General features: G+C 47.9%; 7 protein-coding genes across 7 annotated transcripts; 5 read left to right on the plus strand and 2 right to left on the minus strand.

Moving 5' to 3' along the window:
• Positions 1-1424: 1424 nt before the first annotated feature.
• CTRU02_211372 (subtilisin-like protease) lies at positions 1425-3794 on the plus strand (the record flags this gene model as incomplete). Its single annotated transcript, XM_036720396.1, has 1 exon — positions 1425-3794. The coding sequence occupies one exon, from the start codon at positions 1425-1427 to the stop codon at positions 3792-3794; it is 2370 nt and encodes a 789-aa protein (XP_036588139.1).
• A 1420-nt stretch (positions 3795-5214) lies between these two features.
• On the plus strand, positions 5215-5604 carry CTRU02_211373 (uncharacterized protein; the record flags this gene model as incomplete). Its single annotated transcript, XM_070205619.1, has 2 exons — positions 5215-5408; positions 5469-5604. Coding segments are annotated over 2 exons (330 nt in total), but the record flags the coding sequence as incomplete, so codon positions are not given.
• A 382-nt stretch (positions 5605-5986) lies between these two features.
• Positions 5987-7242, plus strand: CTRU02_211374 (uncharacterized protein; the record flags this gene model as incomplete). Its single annotated transcript, XM_070205620.1, has 2 exons — positions 5987-6334; positions 6382-7242. The coding sequence occupies 2 exons, from the start codon at positions 5987-5989 to the stop codon at positions 7240-7242; spliced, it is 1209 nt and encodes a 402-aa protein (XP_070060863.1).
• A 431-nt stretch (positions 7243-7673) lies between these two features.
• Positions 7674-8927, minus strand: CTRU02_211375 (sulfite oxidase; the record flags this gene model as incomplete). The annotated part of the gene is made up of 3 exons (XM_036720398.1): positions 7674-8258; positions 8323-8758; positions 8815-8927. The coding sequence occupies 3 exons, from the start codon at positions 8925-8927 to the stop codon at positions 7674-7676; spliced, it is 1134 nt and encodes a 377-aa protein (XP_036588141.1).
• Positions 8928-10719: 1792 nt separating this feature from the next.
• CTRU02_211376 (high-affinity nicotinic acid transporter) lies at positions 10720-12643 on the plus strand (the record flags this gene model as incomplete). The annotated part of the gene is made up of 7 exons (XM_036720399.1): positions 10720-10893; positions 10968-11046; positions 11103-11389; positions 11452-11865; positions 11917-12128; positions 12186-12357; positions 12407-12643. 7 exons carry the CDS (start codon positions 10720-10722, stop codon positions 12641-12643), a joined length of 1575 nt encoding a protein of 524 aa, XP_036588142.1.
• Positions 12644-13820: 1177 nt separating this feature from the next.
• CTRU02_211377 (beta-lactamase) lies at positions 13821-15119 on the plus strand (the record flags this gene model as incomplete). The annotated part of the gene is made up of 3 exons (XM_036720400.1): positions 13821-13926; positions 13983-14247; positions 14297-15119. 3 exons carry the CDS (start codon positions 13821-13823, stop codon positions 15117-15119), a joined length of 1194 nt encoding a protein of 397 aa, XP_036588143.1.
• A 224-nt stretch (positions 15120-15343) lies between these two features.
• Positions 15344-16890, minus strand: CTRU02_211378 (uncharacterized protein; the record flags this gene model as incomplete). Its single annotated transcript, XM_070205621.1, has 5 exons — positions 15344-15529; positions 15557-15806; positions 15879-16363; positions 16406-16484; positions 16664-16890. 5 exons carry the CDS (start codon positions 16888-16890, stop codon positions 15344-15346), a joined length of 1227 nt encoding a protein of 408 aa, XP_070060864.1.
• Between the last annotated feature and the right edge of the window lie 482 nt (positions 16891-17372).

Here is a 17372-nt window from a genome sequence, read left to right on the forward strand (position 1 = left end):
TTCACTGGGATCTTGTTGGGTATTTTACCTGAAGTTCGGCATGTTTAGCCGCAAGAGCTCAACCCCCAAGCAGCGTAGATTATTACCAAAAGGCCTTTCTCTAATAAACAGTCAGGCGGCAGCGCAAATACAGTGTCACCAGGAGTGTAGTCACCGAGGTCCATAACGAAGTCTGCCTCTATTATTTTCAGTAGCTTTCGGTGGTTTTGCACAGTTAGTTCGTGTCTTGTCTAGACGTATATGCCATTTGCAAGTAAACTAAGAGAGGGGTTTAAGGAGCACCTAAGATTGTCAACAAAGAGTGATACCTTCTCCAATAAATCTGCTGATGCCGGCGGAATGTTCGGTTGGCCCCGCCGCGCATCGTGGTCAACCTTTTGCCGAAAGATTACCTGGCGGCGACGCTACTTAACAATGGTTCCGAATTAAACAGCAGTGAGTCATTCTTTTACAGAAAGTAGGTCTTTGCTAGCCGTCTCGACTTTCAAAGGCGGCTACAGGGTTTTACTCTCTTCTGACAAGTTTTCAAATTCATTAGTGGCCCGACAAGTATTTCTGAGCTGTCACTCTGCTCCTCTCGGCTGCGGTTCACCACTGATGTATTTCTCACAATAAACAACTCCTACCTCAACCACCCCTGCAGCTACGTTCCATACCACCTTGAGGCTCTTCAGCAACGGTTTATGGCTACAAACCGATGGCTTATTGAAGATTTTTAATGTTCACGGCAAGTTCTTCCGGGACTTTGGTCAGCAACATGCGAATAGTTTGAGTTTCGGTATTCCCGGCCTGGAACCGTGAGTTGGAAAGCTACGCGTGGGTTTTGGCAGGCATGGGATGCAAAGGTGTGATCATAATTGAGGAAGAAGGTTTGGAGATTTTCTCGTCAACCCCCAAAACTTAAGAAACTGGCCCTAATACAAACCGTAAGAGCCGTTTCTCGTTTGTGACAGATCAAACAAGATTTGAGGTGTAAGTTTGCCCCGCACTTGAGATTGACTTTAGGAATGTTCTACGACCGAGCCAACCGAGGATTTATACAGCCGATGCCACCTTTTGTGCTTGGAAGCACGCTTATTTCGTTCGATAGTTTTGCTAGCAGGAGGAAGCTCCAAACATGTCATTGGATCGAACCAAATGTAGCTGTCATCTAGACTAGTTTAAGATGGTCTCAAATCCCTATTTTGGCTGTCCATAAGCGCCATCACATCTTTTTTGAGGAGAGCGCTTGTCTCAGCGGGTTCCATGTTTTCCAATCGACTTTTTGATAACCTGTAAAAACCGTCTTCGAGGGTTCTTGTAACCTCTGACAAGGTGAAAATCACGTTGTCTAGCTTCTTGGCACTTTTGCCCAGAGGGGTAGTTGTGATTTTGCCCAGCTGTTAATACTAATACGTATGACGTCCCAAGCTACTTACGGCACTATGGCGAAACAAATTCTGGGACTCGTTTTGAGGGCACTCATTTTAGTGGCGGTGGTATTCGCGGCAGGGGAACCGAAGAAAACGTACATCGTTCATATGGAACAAGCGGAGGCCGGGAGTGGCACGCATCGCAGGTCATTGCAACAAGCCTCCCTCGACGCAATTGCTGCAGATCCAGCCTCTGTTCTCTACACCTACTCCAACGCTATAAATGGATACGCGGCGCAGCTCACCGAAGCACAAGCCGAAGCGCTGCGCGCCCATGGGACCGTTTTGTCAGTGAGGCCTGATAGGATGTACCGCCTCCACACCACCAGAACCCCTCAGTTTCTCGGCCTCATCAGCAACGAGGCCTTGTATGGGAAGTTCCCTCTGAACCAGAATACGTATCAGGATGAGAGAAATGACACCGAAGCTAAAGATGCAGAGTCAAATATCGTCATCGGACTGCTTGACACCGGAGCCTGGCCCGAGAACCCAGGCTTCAGCGACGAGGGAATGGGCCCAATTCCGGAGACTTGGAAGGGGAAATGCGAGGAAGAAGACGGGTGGACGGCCAAGGATTGTAACAAGAAGCTAATCGGCGCACGATCCTACTATAAGGGCTACGTCGCGGAGATGTCCAATGAGACTCACCCATTCAACTGGACCGGGCAATACAAGTCTGCTAGAGACAATCTCGGCCACGGCACGCATACTTCGACGACCGCGGCCGGCGCCGAGGTGCACAACGCAAGCTTCAATGGCCTAGCACAGGGCACCGCTCGCGGTATCGCCAAATACGCCCGCATAGCAATGTACAAGGTCTGTTGGAAGGAGGACTGCGCGGAGTCCGATATCGCCGCCGGCATGGACCAAGCTATCGCGGACGGCGTCAACGTCTTGTCATTGTCGCTTGGTCCTAACGTGACCAAACTTAGCGATCAGGATCCAATTGTGTCGGGGAGCTACGCCGCCATGGAAAAGGGCATCTTCGTCACGTTGTCCGCTGGCAACGATGGACCAGAGTTTGGTACAGTGAGAAATATCGCGCCATGGGCGATGACTATTGCCGCCAGCACGCTCGACCGTGAGTTTCCTGCCAGCGTCATCCTCGGGAGTAATAAAACAGTTACTGGCGCCAGCCTGTACAGAACCAGTGCTGGAGGGAGTAAGAACCAATCAGTGGCTGATGCTGGGATGCATCGTCTCGTTCGCGGCACTCAAGTCAGCAAGGGTAACGCTTCTATCGCAGCTTACTGTCTTAAAGACAGCCTTGACCCGGATAAGGTGGCCGGGAAAGTTGTTGTCTGTCGCTTGGGGAAAGGCTCTATGAGAGAAAAGGGACAAGTTGTTAAAGATGCTGGCGGCAGTGGTATTATTGTCGTCAGCCCGGCCACCCAGGGCGAAGAGTTGTTCGCGTCCTCACATGTCATCCCTGGGGTACACCTAGGCTTCAAGGCAGGCTCTGAAGTGGAAGAATACGCGAAAAGCCCGAACGCCACGATTACCTTCAAGTTTGGCGATGCTAAAGTCGGCGTCCCGGCACCGATTATGGCCGGCTTCAGCGGTAGAGGCCCTACCATACCAGCGCCTGGCATTCTCAAGCCCGACATCACCGGTCCCGGAGTATCCGTTTTGGCCGGCTGGACAAACGACAAGTTAAACCCGACAAAGGGCAATTTCGCAATCATATCTGGTACATCCATGTCTTGCCCCCATATTGCTGGCATTGCGGCCTCCATCATGGCACGGCGTCCGGAGTGGAGCGTTGCCGAGGTCAAGTCCGCCATTATGACCACCGCGTATACCACACTCAAAGGCACCTCATCGCCAATACTAGAGAATACAAATTCCACCGTCGCAAACCCTTTCAACTACGGAAACGGACATGTGGACCCGATGGCTGCCTTGGACCCAGGTCTCGTCTACAACATCGCCCCACACGAATACCGTGATTCCCTGTGCGCTTTCAACACTACAACTGAGTTCACAAAAGGAATCACAAAGAGCAACTTTACCTGCACCCCGGGACTGGAGTATAGCGCATATGACCTCAACTATCCTTCCTATTCCGCGTTCTACAACGTCTCAACCACGAATGGGACGTACACAGCCATGTTCACGCGGACGGTCAAGAACGTGGGCGGTGCCGGCACTTACAACGTGTTCGTTTCACTGGATGACCCGACTATGGTCACGGTTGGCGTAAAACCCGCTACACTCGTCTTCAATTCTGAGGGGGAAAAACAGACCTATGTAGTGGCAGTGAAGCTGCAGCCGCCCCGTAATGCTAATTCTAATGCTACGTCTTGGGGCAGACTGGAATGGTCGGATGGAAAGCATGTAGTGGGCAGCTCGATGGCCTTCACATGGGGCTTTTCCAGTTGAGCCTTTGCGCGATTTTGTCAAGAAACGTTATATTCTAGGTCTTTGAAAGACTAAGTCTGGTGAAATATGCCGCAAAGATTTGGAATTCAACTGCAGGTTCTATTTTGTCGCAATTTATGGACAATAGTTCTTTGCTTTGTATTTAAGACTTTTTTTCATTATTATCTGCACAAGCCCAATCAAAAAAAAAAAAAAAAAAAAAAAAAAAAGCTATGATATGTCTGAATAACGAGTGTAAATGGTATGCATCACGGTTCTCTTACAACGAGCCCCTTTTAGACGACGGTCTCGAGCGGGGCAACAAGGGCAATCTGGCTCCAGCTGAAAAGGATATGATAGCCGCCATGCACGAAAAACCTCGAACCGCCCGGGAAGTTTTCCGTTGACCCATGCCGCACTCCCATGTAGAACATCCGTATTAATATAAATATTCGCTGGGAGCGACACCAGTACCTCGTCATGCGTCGAAGTGGAGATGCTTGTCCAGATCCGCTCCGGTTGTCCGGGATCAAGTTCGATGCATCCCGCTCACTTACAGAGCGCAGCGGATATAGATACTCATCTGCGTTGAAGACCAGGCTGCCATTTTAGTTGAGGAAGAGTGTGGTGTCCGGGCCAGAGAGCGTAAAGGGTGCAGTGACGTTCAGTGCCATAATGTAGTTCATGCCATTGCTTCTATGGCCGAAGTGCACCGTCTCTTGGTCCTGGACTGAGCGAACCCACAACACCAGAGGTCCTGAAGAGCAGAAATGCGCTTGTCACGATCGAGGTTCTAACTAGGTGCTGCTAATGAGAGGAAATCGTCTTCCACAAGCTTTGTGCGACGACTGTCGTTGCGCCCGCGGGCTCTTACGAGAGTTATATCCTGGCGCATAGTGTAGTATATCCTCAAGTGGGCTATAGTTACTAAAGAGTTTTGATGATATAAAAGTTAGTCTTATTTACTAAGCTAGAAACTGAATACTAACTAACGTTATAATTTTTCTAGCGCCAAAAAAAAAAACAAAAAAGGAAAAAAAAAAAACCCGGATTTGGCATGGATTTATATTAGCCCCACTATAGGGAGCTAAGAGCCGATTTTTAGACGCTGCCGACGAAACGGACTAGATCGATAGCACTCTTACAAACACCTTATCACCGACGACTCTTTCTCCAGATTCTGAACCCCTCTTTGCAAGACTACTGAACTCGCAGAGCGCTGCAGGCACCCTTGCCCTTAGTTGGGGAATGGCCTATCCTTGCTTCATACCTAGACACTATTTGAACTTTCATCCTTCGACCACAATTCTTTACTAAGGTGGTGCTCCAAATCATGGAACCAGCCAAGGCACAGCGGTCAATGACCTTCACTGGGTAAACACTTCGCACTGCTTGTAGACACAAATAATGAGGGCTAACCCACTTGTGCACATCCCGTAGTTGTTGGACATGCAAGAAGCGTAAAGTCAAGTGTGACGAGAGGCCTTCTAGCTGCGGGAACTGCCTGAAGATAAAAGTTCCCTGCGGGGGTTACGGTATCAGGCTTCAATGGATCAACATTTCCAATCCATTCCGCGAACTTAACAAAGCCCAACGCACCAACAGTAGTGGTGGCGGAAGAATCAAAATTGGTACGTGAGACTACTTTGTCCCAAGGTAGATTGGGGGTTCATGACTTAAACAACTCGTTTTCAGATCGAGATACAGGACCTACCTACCGAACACAAGAAATAGACAAGTTTCTGGAGACTCTCGATGTTGCAGCCGGTTCAGGTTGTTCAATGAGGGAAGGGCCTTTTACTGTATTCCCGACACTTCAAACGGATGCTGAGAATGGTGACACCAACAAGGAATCTTTTAAATCCAAACCTCCAGGCCAAGCCTCGACCAGCCGGGGTTTTCAACACGCTGACGACTCATCAAGCATGGCCCAGAGTGATGTGTTCACGTCACATGATGTACCAGAACTTCCCAGCGACAACAACAACAGATTGGTCCATGAACATACGAGTGCCATTCCTAATGGTTATAAACCTCCTCAAAAGAACGCAGGATACATCACCTCGTTTAGCCCCTCGAGTGAGGGCTTGGGCAGCACGAATTCCTCATCGACTGTCTTACAAATACATAACACAAAGCCATTCGATATTAGCAGCTTATCAAGCTACAGATTATCTATCAGTATATCTGGCAATCTGGCCGTTGACAAACTCATGCACCATTATGCGGACCATATCGCTGTCCTGCTACAACCTATTGAACACCCACAAAATCCCTATCGGCAGCTATACATTCCGGCAGCATTAGAAGCGGCTTCTGGCATGTCACCAATGAAGCAAACAAATAAGCAATCTGTGCAGTCCGTCATACTTCATTCTTTACTATCGTCGTCCGCCTTCCATCTATGGAACTGTCTTCCATCCCAGACAAGTTATCATAAAATAGGCTCTCAGCATCGGCAGCAGGCTTTATTCTTACTTCAGTCAACAATCAGATTTGAAATGACCACAACTGACTATAAGATGCTGATGGTGGCAATGCTGTCTCTTGTAACGATAGACGTAAGTTGGACTGACTATATGGAGTTGGCTCGACGTACTTACTGTTTCAGTTCATGTCCGGCTGCGAAGCCGATTTTGCGATACACTTACAAGGCACGCAGCAATTAAGAAATCGACGCCGAAAATGGAGGCACATTAGTCGGGAAACTCGACAACTCAACGAAATCAGCGACTTTTTACACTTACTAGCCCGAACCATGGCCTTTTCATCGTCACCACGACCTTGGCCTTCAGTTAACACTCAGGATACCGAAGGTTTTGTCGCCAGTGGGATTGAGTCAGACTGCTGCTTCGGATACATGTATGGGATCACAACTGTCACTGCCACGAACATATTTGAGACTTGTCGATTGGCTGAGTATCTATCATGGTATAAAGAGTATCAAGAACCAATCCCAGACGGACTGCTGGAAGCCTGTGAATCTCTTGGAGACCGCCTCTGCTGCTGGTCATTTCAAGCTGAATCCTCCCGACATATATCGGATGACGAAGATGCTTTTGAGATATTCCGGCATCATTCTAATGCTTGGCATCTGGCTGCTCTCACATACTACCATCGCCGCATACAGAGGTGCTGCAGTCATGATCATGACCAAGTGATTGCCAAGATAGCTGAACACATGCACGCCGTTGAGGATATTAAGGAACGGTCAGCTTCAAATGCTGCCAAGAGAATGGCGCCAATAATGTGGCCAGCTTTTGTGGCTTCCTGTGAAGCGACATTTCACGATACCTGGACCCTTTGGTGGCAACGGGTTCAGTCTTATCATATCGCTAATTATCAGAGATTATGGGAAGTTATTCAGCAAATTTGGCAAAAGCAAGAGATTATGAGTCAACCGGCAGCTAGTGACTTTGACTGGATCGAGGCCTTCAAGGACTTGGAAATCACTTTACTGCCGATATGACAAAGGCCAATAATAAGAGGAAGATTCCATTTACACGTATTCCGAAGCTTTAGCTAGATGTATGTTGAGCTTCTGGAGAAGACATAGCTAGATAGGATGTTGGAAACTCAAGATATTTAGGGATATATCGCCAAAGAGTCTAGGGACAATCGTATGCTGACTCGCTAATGTGATATAGTTGACTACAGTAACTTCAAGGTAGTGTTTCCATATTACAACTTGACGCGAAATTGGAATGACAGAGATAAATATTCAGTTGAGCCACATCACCTGAATGAGCTGCTAAAATGTAGTGTTAGTAATCGACAATTGCTGGATCATACTGTGTTTATTAAAATTGCACGGGATATAACAAGGTAGCTATGATTTAAGAATGCGGTGACAGGTAGGCTTTTTCTGAGGTAATCTCCAAAACTTTGGCCTGACAATCATCATGTAATTGTAACATCTCTGGATTCTCCATACCCGTTGTATGCAACACCGCGAAGGTTCCAAGCTGGCTTTGCCATCTGTTCGTTGCCTCCTCTATCCCTTGCCCTGGAAAAAATCCTCTTGATCGTGCCCCTTTCGGCTTTGACCAAAGCACTCCAAAGGCTCCAAGACCACTTACTTGGCCCACTGTGCAATGTCGCTTGGGTCCATGTTTTCTGTTCATCAATAGATACTTCAACGCTGACAATTGGTCCATCAGGGCCTCCTGGAACAGCATATCCTGTAACCTCAATTGTTCCATCCTCTTTGAGGGGTTTGGAACTGCCAGATCTCGGCGAAACAATGACGGAATTGACGGGCATATCCTGGAGAGCTGGGGTAGTCTCCCAGTGAGACTCCGCTTCCTCTGCAGTTTTTACTTCTTCAGGAAGGACTTTGTAGTCTCTCTGTTGATAAAAGTTGGACGACTCTTTCCTTTGAACAGTCATGCGGTCCAACCACTTCACAGACCGCGCACCCGCAACGCCAGGGACAATGACGCGAACAGGTGCACCATGACTGGGTGAGAGGGGTTTTGAGTTGCGCTAACACCAAGTAAACCAAAATTTAGTTTCGAAGGCTAGAAAATGGTGATATCTGAGGCCTTACCTCTAGTGCGAGAACAATCTCTCGGCTCTCGTCCATGGCACGCTCAAGCTCAATGCTGGCACCATACCAGCTGTCTTTCTCAGTCTCTGCTTGATAACAAGAAAATGCAACATGACCATCCTCAACTACCTCAACTCCCGCAAACTTGAGGATGTCCATCAAACGTGGACCCCGCCAACTGCAATTCATTATCGCAGCATCGCCCCAATCTATGCCGTCCACCTCCTTCAGCCACGTGCGCATAGTATGCCGGCGATTCCCGGCACACTGGAGTACACATGTTACTTCATGCTGTGGAAACATAGAGGCAAGGTCATCAACCGTCAGCGATAGAGGCGTCCGGACCTCGCCATCGACCAAGACACGGTGAGAGTCACGACCAATTTCGGGAATTGAGCCATGATTTCGATTGTAGGCATCATCGCCGGCTAAGAAACTAAGTCTAACAGTGAGTCACTGCAATTCTACCCAAACACAAACACTTGTAAATACCTTGATGTTAAGTCGGCCACCGGAGGCTCACGATTGAGCGGTTTTCCCACGAGTGGTATTGGGTGTACATCGTGGTCTTGCAAAAGCTGTGGTGTCTCCGGAACAGCAGCCATGGTAGTTGCAGTTCCAAAGAATCAGACTATTTTATCCAGTGTACATCTAGAAGGCTTGTGTCAATTGTAAACAGACAGATGGATGGGCCATTTTTCGACTTATGCGCGGCTACATGTTTCCCAATGACCTCATCATAAGTCCTCTCTTTGGGGCTTGGGCGCCACAGTACTGACGTCATCGTTCTGTGCTTGATCTACTTCTCGACCTGAGAATACCTCCTCATCACAGCTCTATGGTCGACTGATAACCACTTCTGCCGAAACCTGTTCGTCTCGTGTTTTACCTAGTGAAATCGTATTCTATTTTTTGAGAGTTCGAAAAAGTTTGTTAAATGAATTCGCTACTTGAGTAGACAGAAGACAAAAGGTCTTGAAGCAATGGTACTTGTTAGGGAGGCTTTCATGTTCACCAAGGCTTAAGTTCAGTTCAGTGAAAAAGTGGTCACGAAGATAAAACTTAAGATATCCACATTTGATGAATGAAGTTGGAGTTTATCAGAACTCTGCTTGTTTCTCATGTCCAACGTTATGGAAGAAAAAACAGGGGCACAAAGCTAAGCATGCATAGGAAGATACTTTAGAAAAGAAACCAACCGAATGAAGTTTAGGCATTTATTTCGCCGGAGACTCTGTTTATGGCTGTTGGTTAAGCTTCCCATCAGTAATAACTACGCCCGCTCAACGTTTTCTTGGTAGTTACCCACTAAGTCGTTGAGATAAGACGGGCTCATCATTCAAAGATAAGGCGCCTTGGTCAGACTTCAAGAGACTCCTTTTGGAGATGTGCTAGCGGAAGTCAAGGGCAAAATGGTAATAGGTTCAGTCCAAGGGGTGGGGAAAGACACCGATGTGCTCGATGTCGACGCCTTAGGGTGAGACTTTCAACGCTGTTGGAATTGATCGAACTGGAGTCTTTCCTGATCTTCAGTCTTCTCTTGCTCACAGTCAGCCTGATGGGTGGGTAATCCCTCTGAAAGCTTTACACTCAGTTGTCTTCTGAATATAGAATGTAGAGCAACCTGCCTGTGTAGCAATAAATACTTGAAACTAGGGAAACGTTGGATGTTTGTGTCGCCTCCATCTCGTGACCATTCGGGACCCAGATGTAAAGCCGATTCCGCGATGTTGTATTCGCATACTGTCAGGTTCAAAGCGGAATTAGGCACCGCGGCGGCTCTTAGTTGCCGTGCGCGGTCCGAACACCGGCCCCCTCCCCCGCACGTTTTAAGTGACATCACGACCATCTGCAACGCCAATTGCTCCGCTGCGTCGATCTCGTACCATACATGATTGTCTGTAGCCAATCTCCAACTACCAAATACATTGGTGCGTGGGTCCGACGTTGGAACGGGCAGCAGTCCGCAGTCTAGTTTCCCCAGGCTTACAAAATTAAGGTCAAACGACGCGGGGTAAACTCCAACCTCGGCGTTAACTAGCAGAAGTCCCGCGGAATGGAGAGATGACAACACCCTCTATTGGCCGCTTAGATCTACCGACCACGTTCTGAATGGGGCGAGCTTCAGCCGCTGACGAAGAGGACTTTCGCCATCCTGTTTGGCATTGTGTCCTAGGCCGAGCCGACGACTAACCGGAAGGGCCTATATCTAGGACAGGCTTCAATAGTTGTTTACTATTCGTTCTCTTAGCATGTTTTTACCAGTGTAACTGTCGTGTCGCGTTCCTGTTCTGCGTTACATCCATTTCAACTTACTTGTTTTTCTGGTGCTTTTACGGTTTGTACTTCCTACAGCCTTTTGGGAAAACATTTGGCGATATTTTTGAGGCGACCAAGATGGCTTCCGACACCCCGCACCGAGAGAAAATGGATGTTTCTGGGCTTGAGAGTGGACATCACGAGCATGCGACGAGGAGGGACAAGACCAGTCGCATTGATACCATTACGAATGATCAAGCCACCACACTGGAATCCTTTGCTCGTTTGGATGAGAAGAAAATTTTAAGAAAGGTAGTTGACATCCCCGACAGACAAAATAAAAATATAGCTGAGATAAAAGCGACTATCTAACCACGATGGCTAATGTGCTGATAAACGCCCTCCAGATGGACATTCGACTTATTCCCATGCTAGCGTTACTCTATCTCTTGTCTTTTCTTGACCGTGAGTAGAGTTACACTGAAGCTTTTTTGAACGCTGTCTACTGACTCTGATGAAAGGGGGAAATATTGGCAACGCTAAGATTGAAGGGCTACAAGAAGATCTTGGAATGACATCTGATCAGTACAACTGGTGTCTCACAGTATTTTTCTTCACGTACGCCGCCTTTGAGGTGCCGAGCAATCTGCTCCTCAAAAAGCTTCGCCCAAGCATCTGGCTTCCTACGATCATGGTTGCGTGGGGCACAGTGATGACCCTCATGGGAATCGTGAGAAATTACGAGGGTCTTTTGATTGCTCGTATTTTTCTTGGCGTCACAGAGGCTGGGTTGTTTCCGGGGGTTGCTGTAAGTTCTTTTCACTACAAGCAACGGTGCACATTGGCTGCTGATCTAACGCTGGGTTTCAGTACTATTTGACCATGTGGTATTGTCGACATGAGATTCAACTGCGTCAGGCAATGTTCTTTTCCGCAGCCTCAATTGCTGGAGCTTTCAGTGGCCTCTTGGCGTTTGCAATTTCCAAGATGGACGGCACAGGTGGATTGGAGGGGTGGCGTTGGATCTTTATCCTAGAAGGCATTGTCACAGTCCTTGTGGCGGTTTGGGCGTTTTTTGCCCTGCACGACTTCCCCGAGACAGCCAAATTCTTAACAGAAGAGGAGAGGGCATTTGTTGTTTATCGGCTCAAATACCAAGGGCAAGTTCAGGGCAAATACGAGAGTCATGTTCGCGTCCCGGAAGCTGAAGAGTTTAAGTGGAAATACGTCTGGGATGCCTTCACAGACTGGCAGATCTGGATCAACATATTTGTTTACTGGGGTGTAAGTGGCTGCAATCTGATTTCATGGGTGAATATACTGACTGTCTCTCAGATTGTTTGCCCGTTATATGGCATCAGCCTATTTCTACCCACGATTATACGAAACCTCAATTACACTTCAAGCACAGCTCAACTTATGACAGTACCCATCTACATCACTGCTGCGGTACTTGCAGTTATAGTTGCTTACCTCTCTGATCGTCTGGGCAAACGGAGCCCCTTCATTGTTGGATTTCTGTGCATGATGATTGTTGGGTTTTCAATGTATTCAACCTCAATCCCTTGAGTCAAGTGCGGTGCTGACGAAAGCATAAAAAACAGGTGTATATCAAGTTCTAACCCCAAAGTTGTGTACGGTGGAGTCTTTGTTGCTGCCTGCGCGATCTATCCTGCCTTCCCTGGAGTGATTAGCTGGCTTGCAAACAACCTCTCTGGCAGTTACAAACGTAGTGCTGGAATGGCTATTCAGATTGGCGTTGGTAATTTGGGCGGCGTAAGTTTTGCCAATTAACTTCGACAAGGACGATTACTGACTAAAAAAGGCCATGGCCTCCAACTTCTACCGTCAGAAAGACGCCCCCAGATACATTCTTGGCCATGCATTAGAGCTTGGGTTCATTTCGGTTGGCATTATCGCCGCTGTTATACTCATATTGTCCTATATTGGGATCAATAAGAAGCGTGACAGTAGGATGGCCGCTGGGGAAGATAGTCGATACACAGCAGAGGAGCTTTCAAGCCAAGGAGATAAGGCATTGACATTCCGCTATATGTGGTGATGTTCTAATGTTGTCGGCAGCCATGACTGCATTTTTTCTTTGCCCCGATAGACGGCAGTTAGAATTAAGCGTTTCAAACTTTTTGTACTAACTCATAGTCTTGCTGGTATATGCGTTTTTGCGGTTTCCTTAGGCAGTCATAAAATATCTAAATCAGATTACGCAGTCTGACAAGTTTAGAAGGACGACTTGTAGGTTGACTTGGTCGTCATTTATTGCTTGAAAGTCTCTTCGCAACCTTCATTTGTAAATACATCTTGTGATCTTCCCCGTTCCTTGCGCTAGGTAGTAGAGTTCGGTAATGCCAATGATTTCTTGGCGCCATCTTGAAATTTGCTGAATAAACTAACATTGCGTAAGACGAAATAGGTACCTGAAGAGTGTCAGTTTCTGTTAGACGAATACGAATACTAATGTCGGCTAAGTAGATCTTGGCTAAGATGCTCTAATGAAGTTTGGGCGCCTTCAATGAGGACGGCTTTACTACTCTTAAAGCAAGTCAAATGGTTTACCTTGGCATATCACCCAAGCCACTCCCGATGAGGTTTGCATTCATTCCACTTCCTTCTGAAGGCGTTCGCGGATAAATTTGGAATACGCAAAGAGTAAAGATGGAAAACAGTTTAAGTGACATGTAACTATGCTATGACAGCCATTTAATTGTACGTCATTACCCATGCCCGTTATCATAACTTGAGGAACGGTTATCTTGGCATTTCGTAGAAGACATGGATTATGCAGGCCTATGTCACAGACATGGTCTGCCAGTAAGACAGTAGGTAGAAAACCAACCTCAGCCAATTACAAATGTAGGTAGCTACAGCAGGCTTACATAGTAGACACTAGACCAGTGGCAGAGAGCTCTCCTGGATGGAACACAATCGCTCTATTACTCACCAGATGTGGGGCTCCGTGCATTTCTATTTCAAGTTCTTGCAATCATTAGGCAACAGTGGAATTCACCTTTATCACCACATTTCAGGTCCATCGTCTTTGTTCGCCCCAGCCACTATTTGCTCCGAACAACGTGGCCTGCCACCGTGTCCTCCATTACCAAGGTCCACCTTTAACTCGTCTACGGGTATAAACATTGAGCTCGGTTTGCCCTTATTTGAACCATCGCCTGCCAGATAATTCACACCGCCGGATGATATTTTTCTGAACACTGCTCTACAAAATGAATTCCCTCGACGCCATTCTCGCCAAGCACACCGCCGCTGTTGGCCAAGAAGACACAACGGACAAACTCCTTGGCGCGACTTTCTTCGTCGTCAATAAAGATGGTAAGACTCCATAGTGCACGGCAAAGCATACCGAGCACCTCTAAATATAAGAGCAGGAATCCTGTACAGCGGCTCAGCTGGCCGCAGAGATCATGCGCTGGACTCCCCCCCATGGGATGCCGGCACGTTCACATTCGTTGCATCCATGACGAAAATAATCACGGCTACTAGTATAATGCAGCTTGTTGAGCGCGGCTTGGTTGGGTTGGATGATGATATACGCGATTTGGCACCCCAGCTGAAACAGATGCCAATTCTTCGAGGCTTTACTAGCGAAGAAGAGCCAATTCTTGAAGATCACGACACACCCATTAGCCTCAGGTATGAGATAACCGATCCTGCTGCCCAAACAATATCTAACCTGAGCAAGGACACTGCTCACCCATTCTGCGGGCCTGAGCTACGATGCTATGGACCCTAGCCTTCAAAGATGGCTGAAGGCGACTAGCCGTAAACCGAGCCCTCAATGGAGTCTCGAAAGCTTCATCACACCCTTTGTGTTTAAACCTGGTGAAAGCTGGTGTTATGGTACAGCTATAGACTGGGTAGGTTTCGTCCTGGAGAAAATTACAGGCAAGACCCTCGGCGAGTACATGACCGAGGACATATTCGAGCCTCTGGGCATGAAGGATACCGGCTTCTGGCCCGAGAAACTTCCCCACATCTCGGGACGGATTTCCGGATGGGCCTACAGGGACGGTGATAAATCCACACTTGGTCCCGGCCCGCAGCCATTTCCAACAGAGCACGAGGTTGAAAGTGGTGGCGCTGGCCTTCATACCACGGCACAGGACTACGCCAAGTTTCTCCACGCACTACTTACAAATAAGATCGTAAGCAAGGAGACGGTGGACGAGATGTTCCGGCCACAGTTCAACGATGAGCTGGCCAAGGTGCAGACGGAAATTTCTTTGCAGTTGAACGCCACACCTCAGTTCGAGCCAAACATGAAACTTAACCACGGGCTTACTGGGTTCATCAATATGGGAGATGCGCCTGGGAAGCGCAAAAAGGGTAGCATGACATGGAGTGGTATGTGCAACAGTCACTGGTGGATGGACCGCGAGTCAGGCATCGCAGCTGCGCTGTTCGTGCAAATTCTCCCTTTTGGGGATCCAATCGTTATCAGGCTGTATGATGAATTGGAGAGGGCCGTGTACAGCGAACTTCTTCCGCACGGAAAAAAATGCTGAATGATGTGAATATCACAAAGAGTAGAATAGGCGGGTTGAATGAGTTGTCAAGTCACACACACTCCAAGGCATGCTTACAACAACAAAATGAATACTACCACGACTTGAGTTCTCGCTCGGAAATGTCAAGTTGCACTTGGGCTTCAAGTTTCAAATAATATTTCAGCTTATTATTTAGAAGAACGGGTATTCTAAAAGGACATCCTTCCATGAACAATGCAACGCTAGCTGTCTGGTGTACCCGCAGATTCTATATCTCTCGGCTCGGCTTTCCCGTTGACGGCATTCCGTGCCCAATCTGGGGAAGTGGGCCCCGAAAACGTCGGTGAAGTAACTTTCGTATACCAGTCATCTGGGCGTGTTGCTGTTTCGGGGCTATTCTCTGGTATTGTTTCGATCCTGCTAAGTCGTTCAATGGGGAAGATGCAGCTCCTCGCCTCTTTTCTCCCCATTACACCCTGATCTGAAGGGTTCACCGACGATGACTCCATGTCTGCGTCGCTCCTCAACATACCCGTTAAGTTTTGTGTTCTGAGTTTACTTCCCTTTAAAAACTTCAATTCAACAGGAGGAAAAAAGTTTCTGGTACCGCGACTCGAATTTGGTGAAAAGTCGCATCCACGCATGATGATAATGTTAACAGCAGGTAAGCACGCACATATCATTCCTATGCTCACCTCGGCAGTGCTGATATCGTCGTTAGTCTGGTCCACGAAGCATGTCCGACAGGACAGCCGTCGAAGAGGGAGAGCAACTCACCCGAGAAGGTTAAATCGAATGAAGTCGACCGGCTCGTCATTCGATTTTTGAAGTCTGACGACGAGGACCATGCGGATGATGCTCGCTGCCGTGGCTATACCTCCTGCGCTGAGCATAGCGATTACTTTTAGCCGCTTGCTCCAAGACATTCTGAGAGTTAGTGCGACAGGAATAGGGAGGCAGAGGACAGCCAGGTCGGTGACGGCGCTGACAGCTGTGTCGGCAACAAAAATGGCCCTTTGGTTGAAGCAGTCCGCCTGAGCTGTCGGGTCCCAGAATCCCGAGACCGGTCGACAAATGAGGGTTTTGATGACGAGGACGGGAAAATAATATCCAGTCATGAGAATTATTATACCGTAGGTTCCCAAGACTGTCTTTCTATATGTCCTGAAAACCCTCGTGATGATTAGAAGCAAGGCGAGCTTTGTGAAATAAGAGTTTGGACCATACACAATGGTGTCGGCATACAACCCCAGAGAGGAACTCAGCTACGCGCGTCTTGATCGAAGTGGATGGCAAAAACTCACTTTCTTGAAGCCGACCAAGTCCGCTTTGGAAATTTCATAGACGTGAAACCCTCCGCCATAGTGATGCACTTGTCCAGCTTTAGCATCGGAAGTTCACTAGGGTCACGGTAAATACTCACTCACAAGGGCTGTGGCACTGTATGCTAGGGACAATACCTGCGAAGTGTGAGCCTGCAGTGGCTAAGAAATATGAATATCAAGAATCATATCTTACCCATGCCACAACGGAGACCCCTAAACAAGGTTTTAGCATCTGGCCTCTGGGAAGAAGGAGTAGGGGAGACAGAGGGCGACGTACAATCGTCGATTTGAAACGGCGGCGTGATAAATGTTTTTACATGGCATCGCAAGATCATGAAGCCGCTCACAGATATTATGGAAAGTACCTGGGAAATGAGGTTTATGGTGTGCAAGACGTCCGTTGGGTTCTTCAGGTTCGGCACCACGCCTTCTGGCGGGGGGGCGGCCCCCTGTTGGCTAGACATTACGCATCGGATACAGGCGCAATTGTCGTTCTTCGAATTCGGAGAGACACAAAATGATAAGGCATGCTAACAAATGAAAGTGATCGGTCGGAATATGGACGAATTGCCGCCGGGTTAGCGCGTTGAATGAGCAGAAGTTTCGGTGAGGTCGTTATTGTTATGCATTGCTTCTTGAGGGGTCACAACAGACCGAAAATGGCGTCGTTGGCTTCGTATATACCAAGCCGCGTAAAGCCCAACGAACCCCCGGCCCTGGAAACGAGAACAATCTGACGTGACATTTTCAATTTCAAGCATTAGCATTTTGATTGGTCCTGTTGTACGGCGCACAAACTTTGATGCTTCAAAACGTTAAACTGTAAAGGTGTAGCCCAACGTTCTAACCTTGCAGTGAGGGGTCAACGCCCGCACGCAATCGATGGGGAGCCTGGGAGAGTTGGGTTTGTATGGAATATCGTGCCGATAGAGGTGGCCATTCTTAA

Source organism: Colletotrichum truncatum (assembly GCF_014235925.2).
Source record: "Colletotrichum truncatum strain CMES1059 chromosome Unknown Contig_0007, whole genome shotgun sequence".
Taxonomy (NCBI): domain Eukaryota; kingdom Fungi; phylum Ascomycota; class Sordariomycetes; order Glomerellales; family Glomerellaceae; genus Colletotrichum; species Colletotrichum truncatum.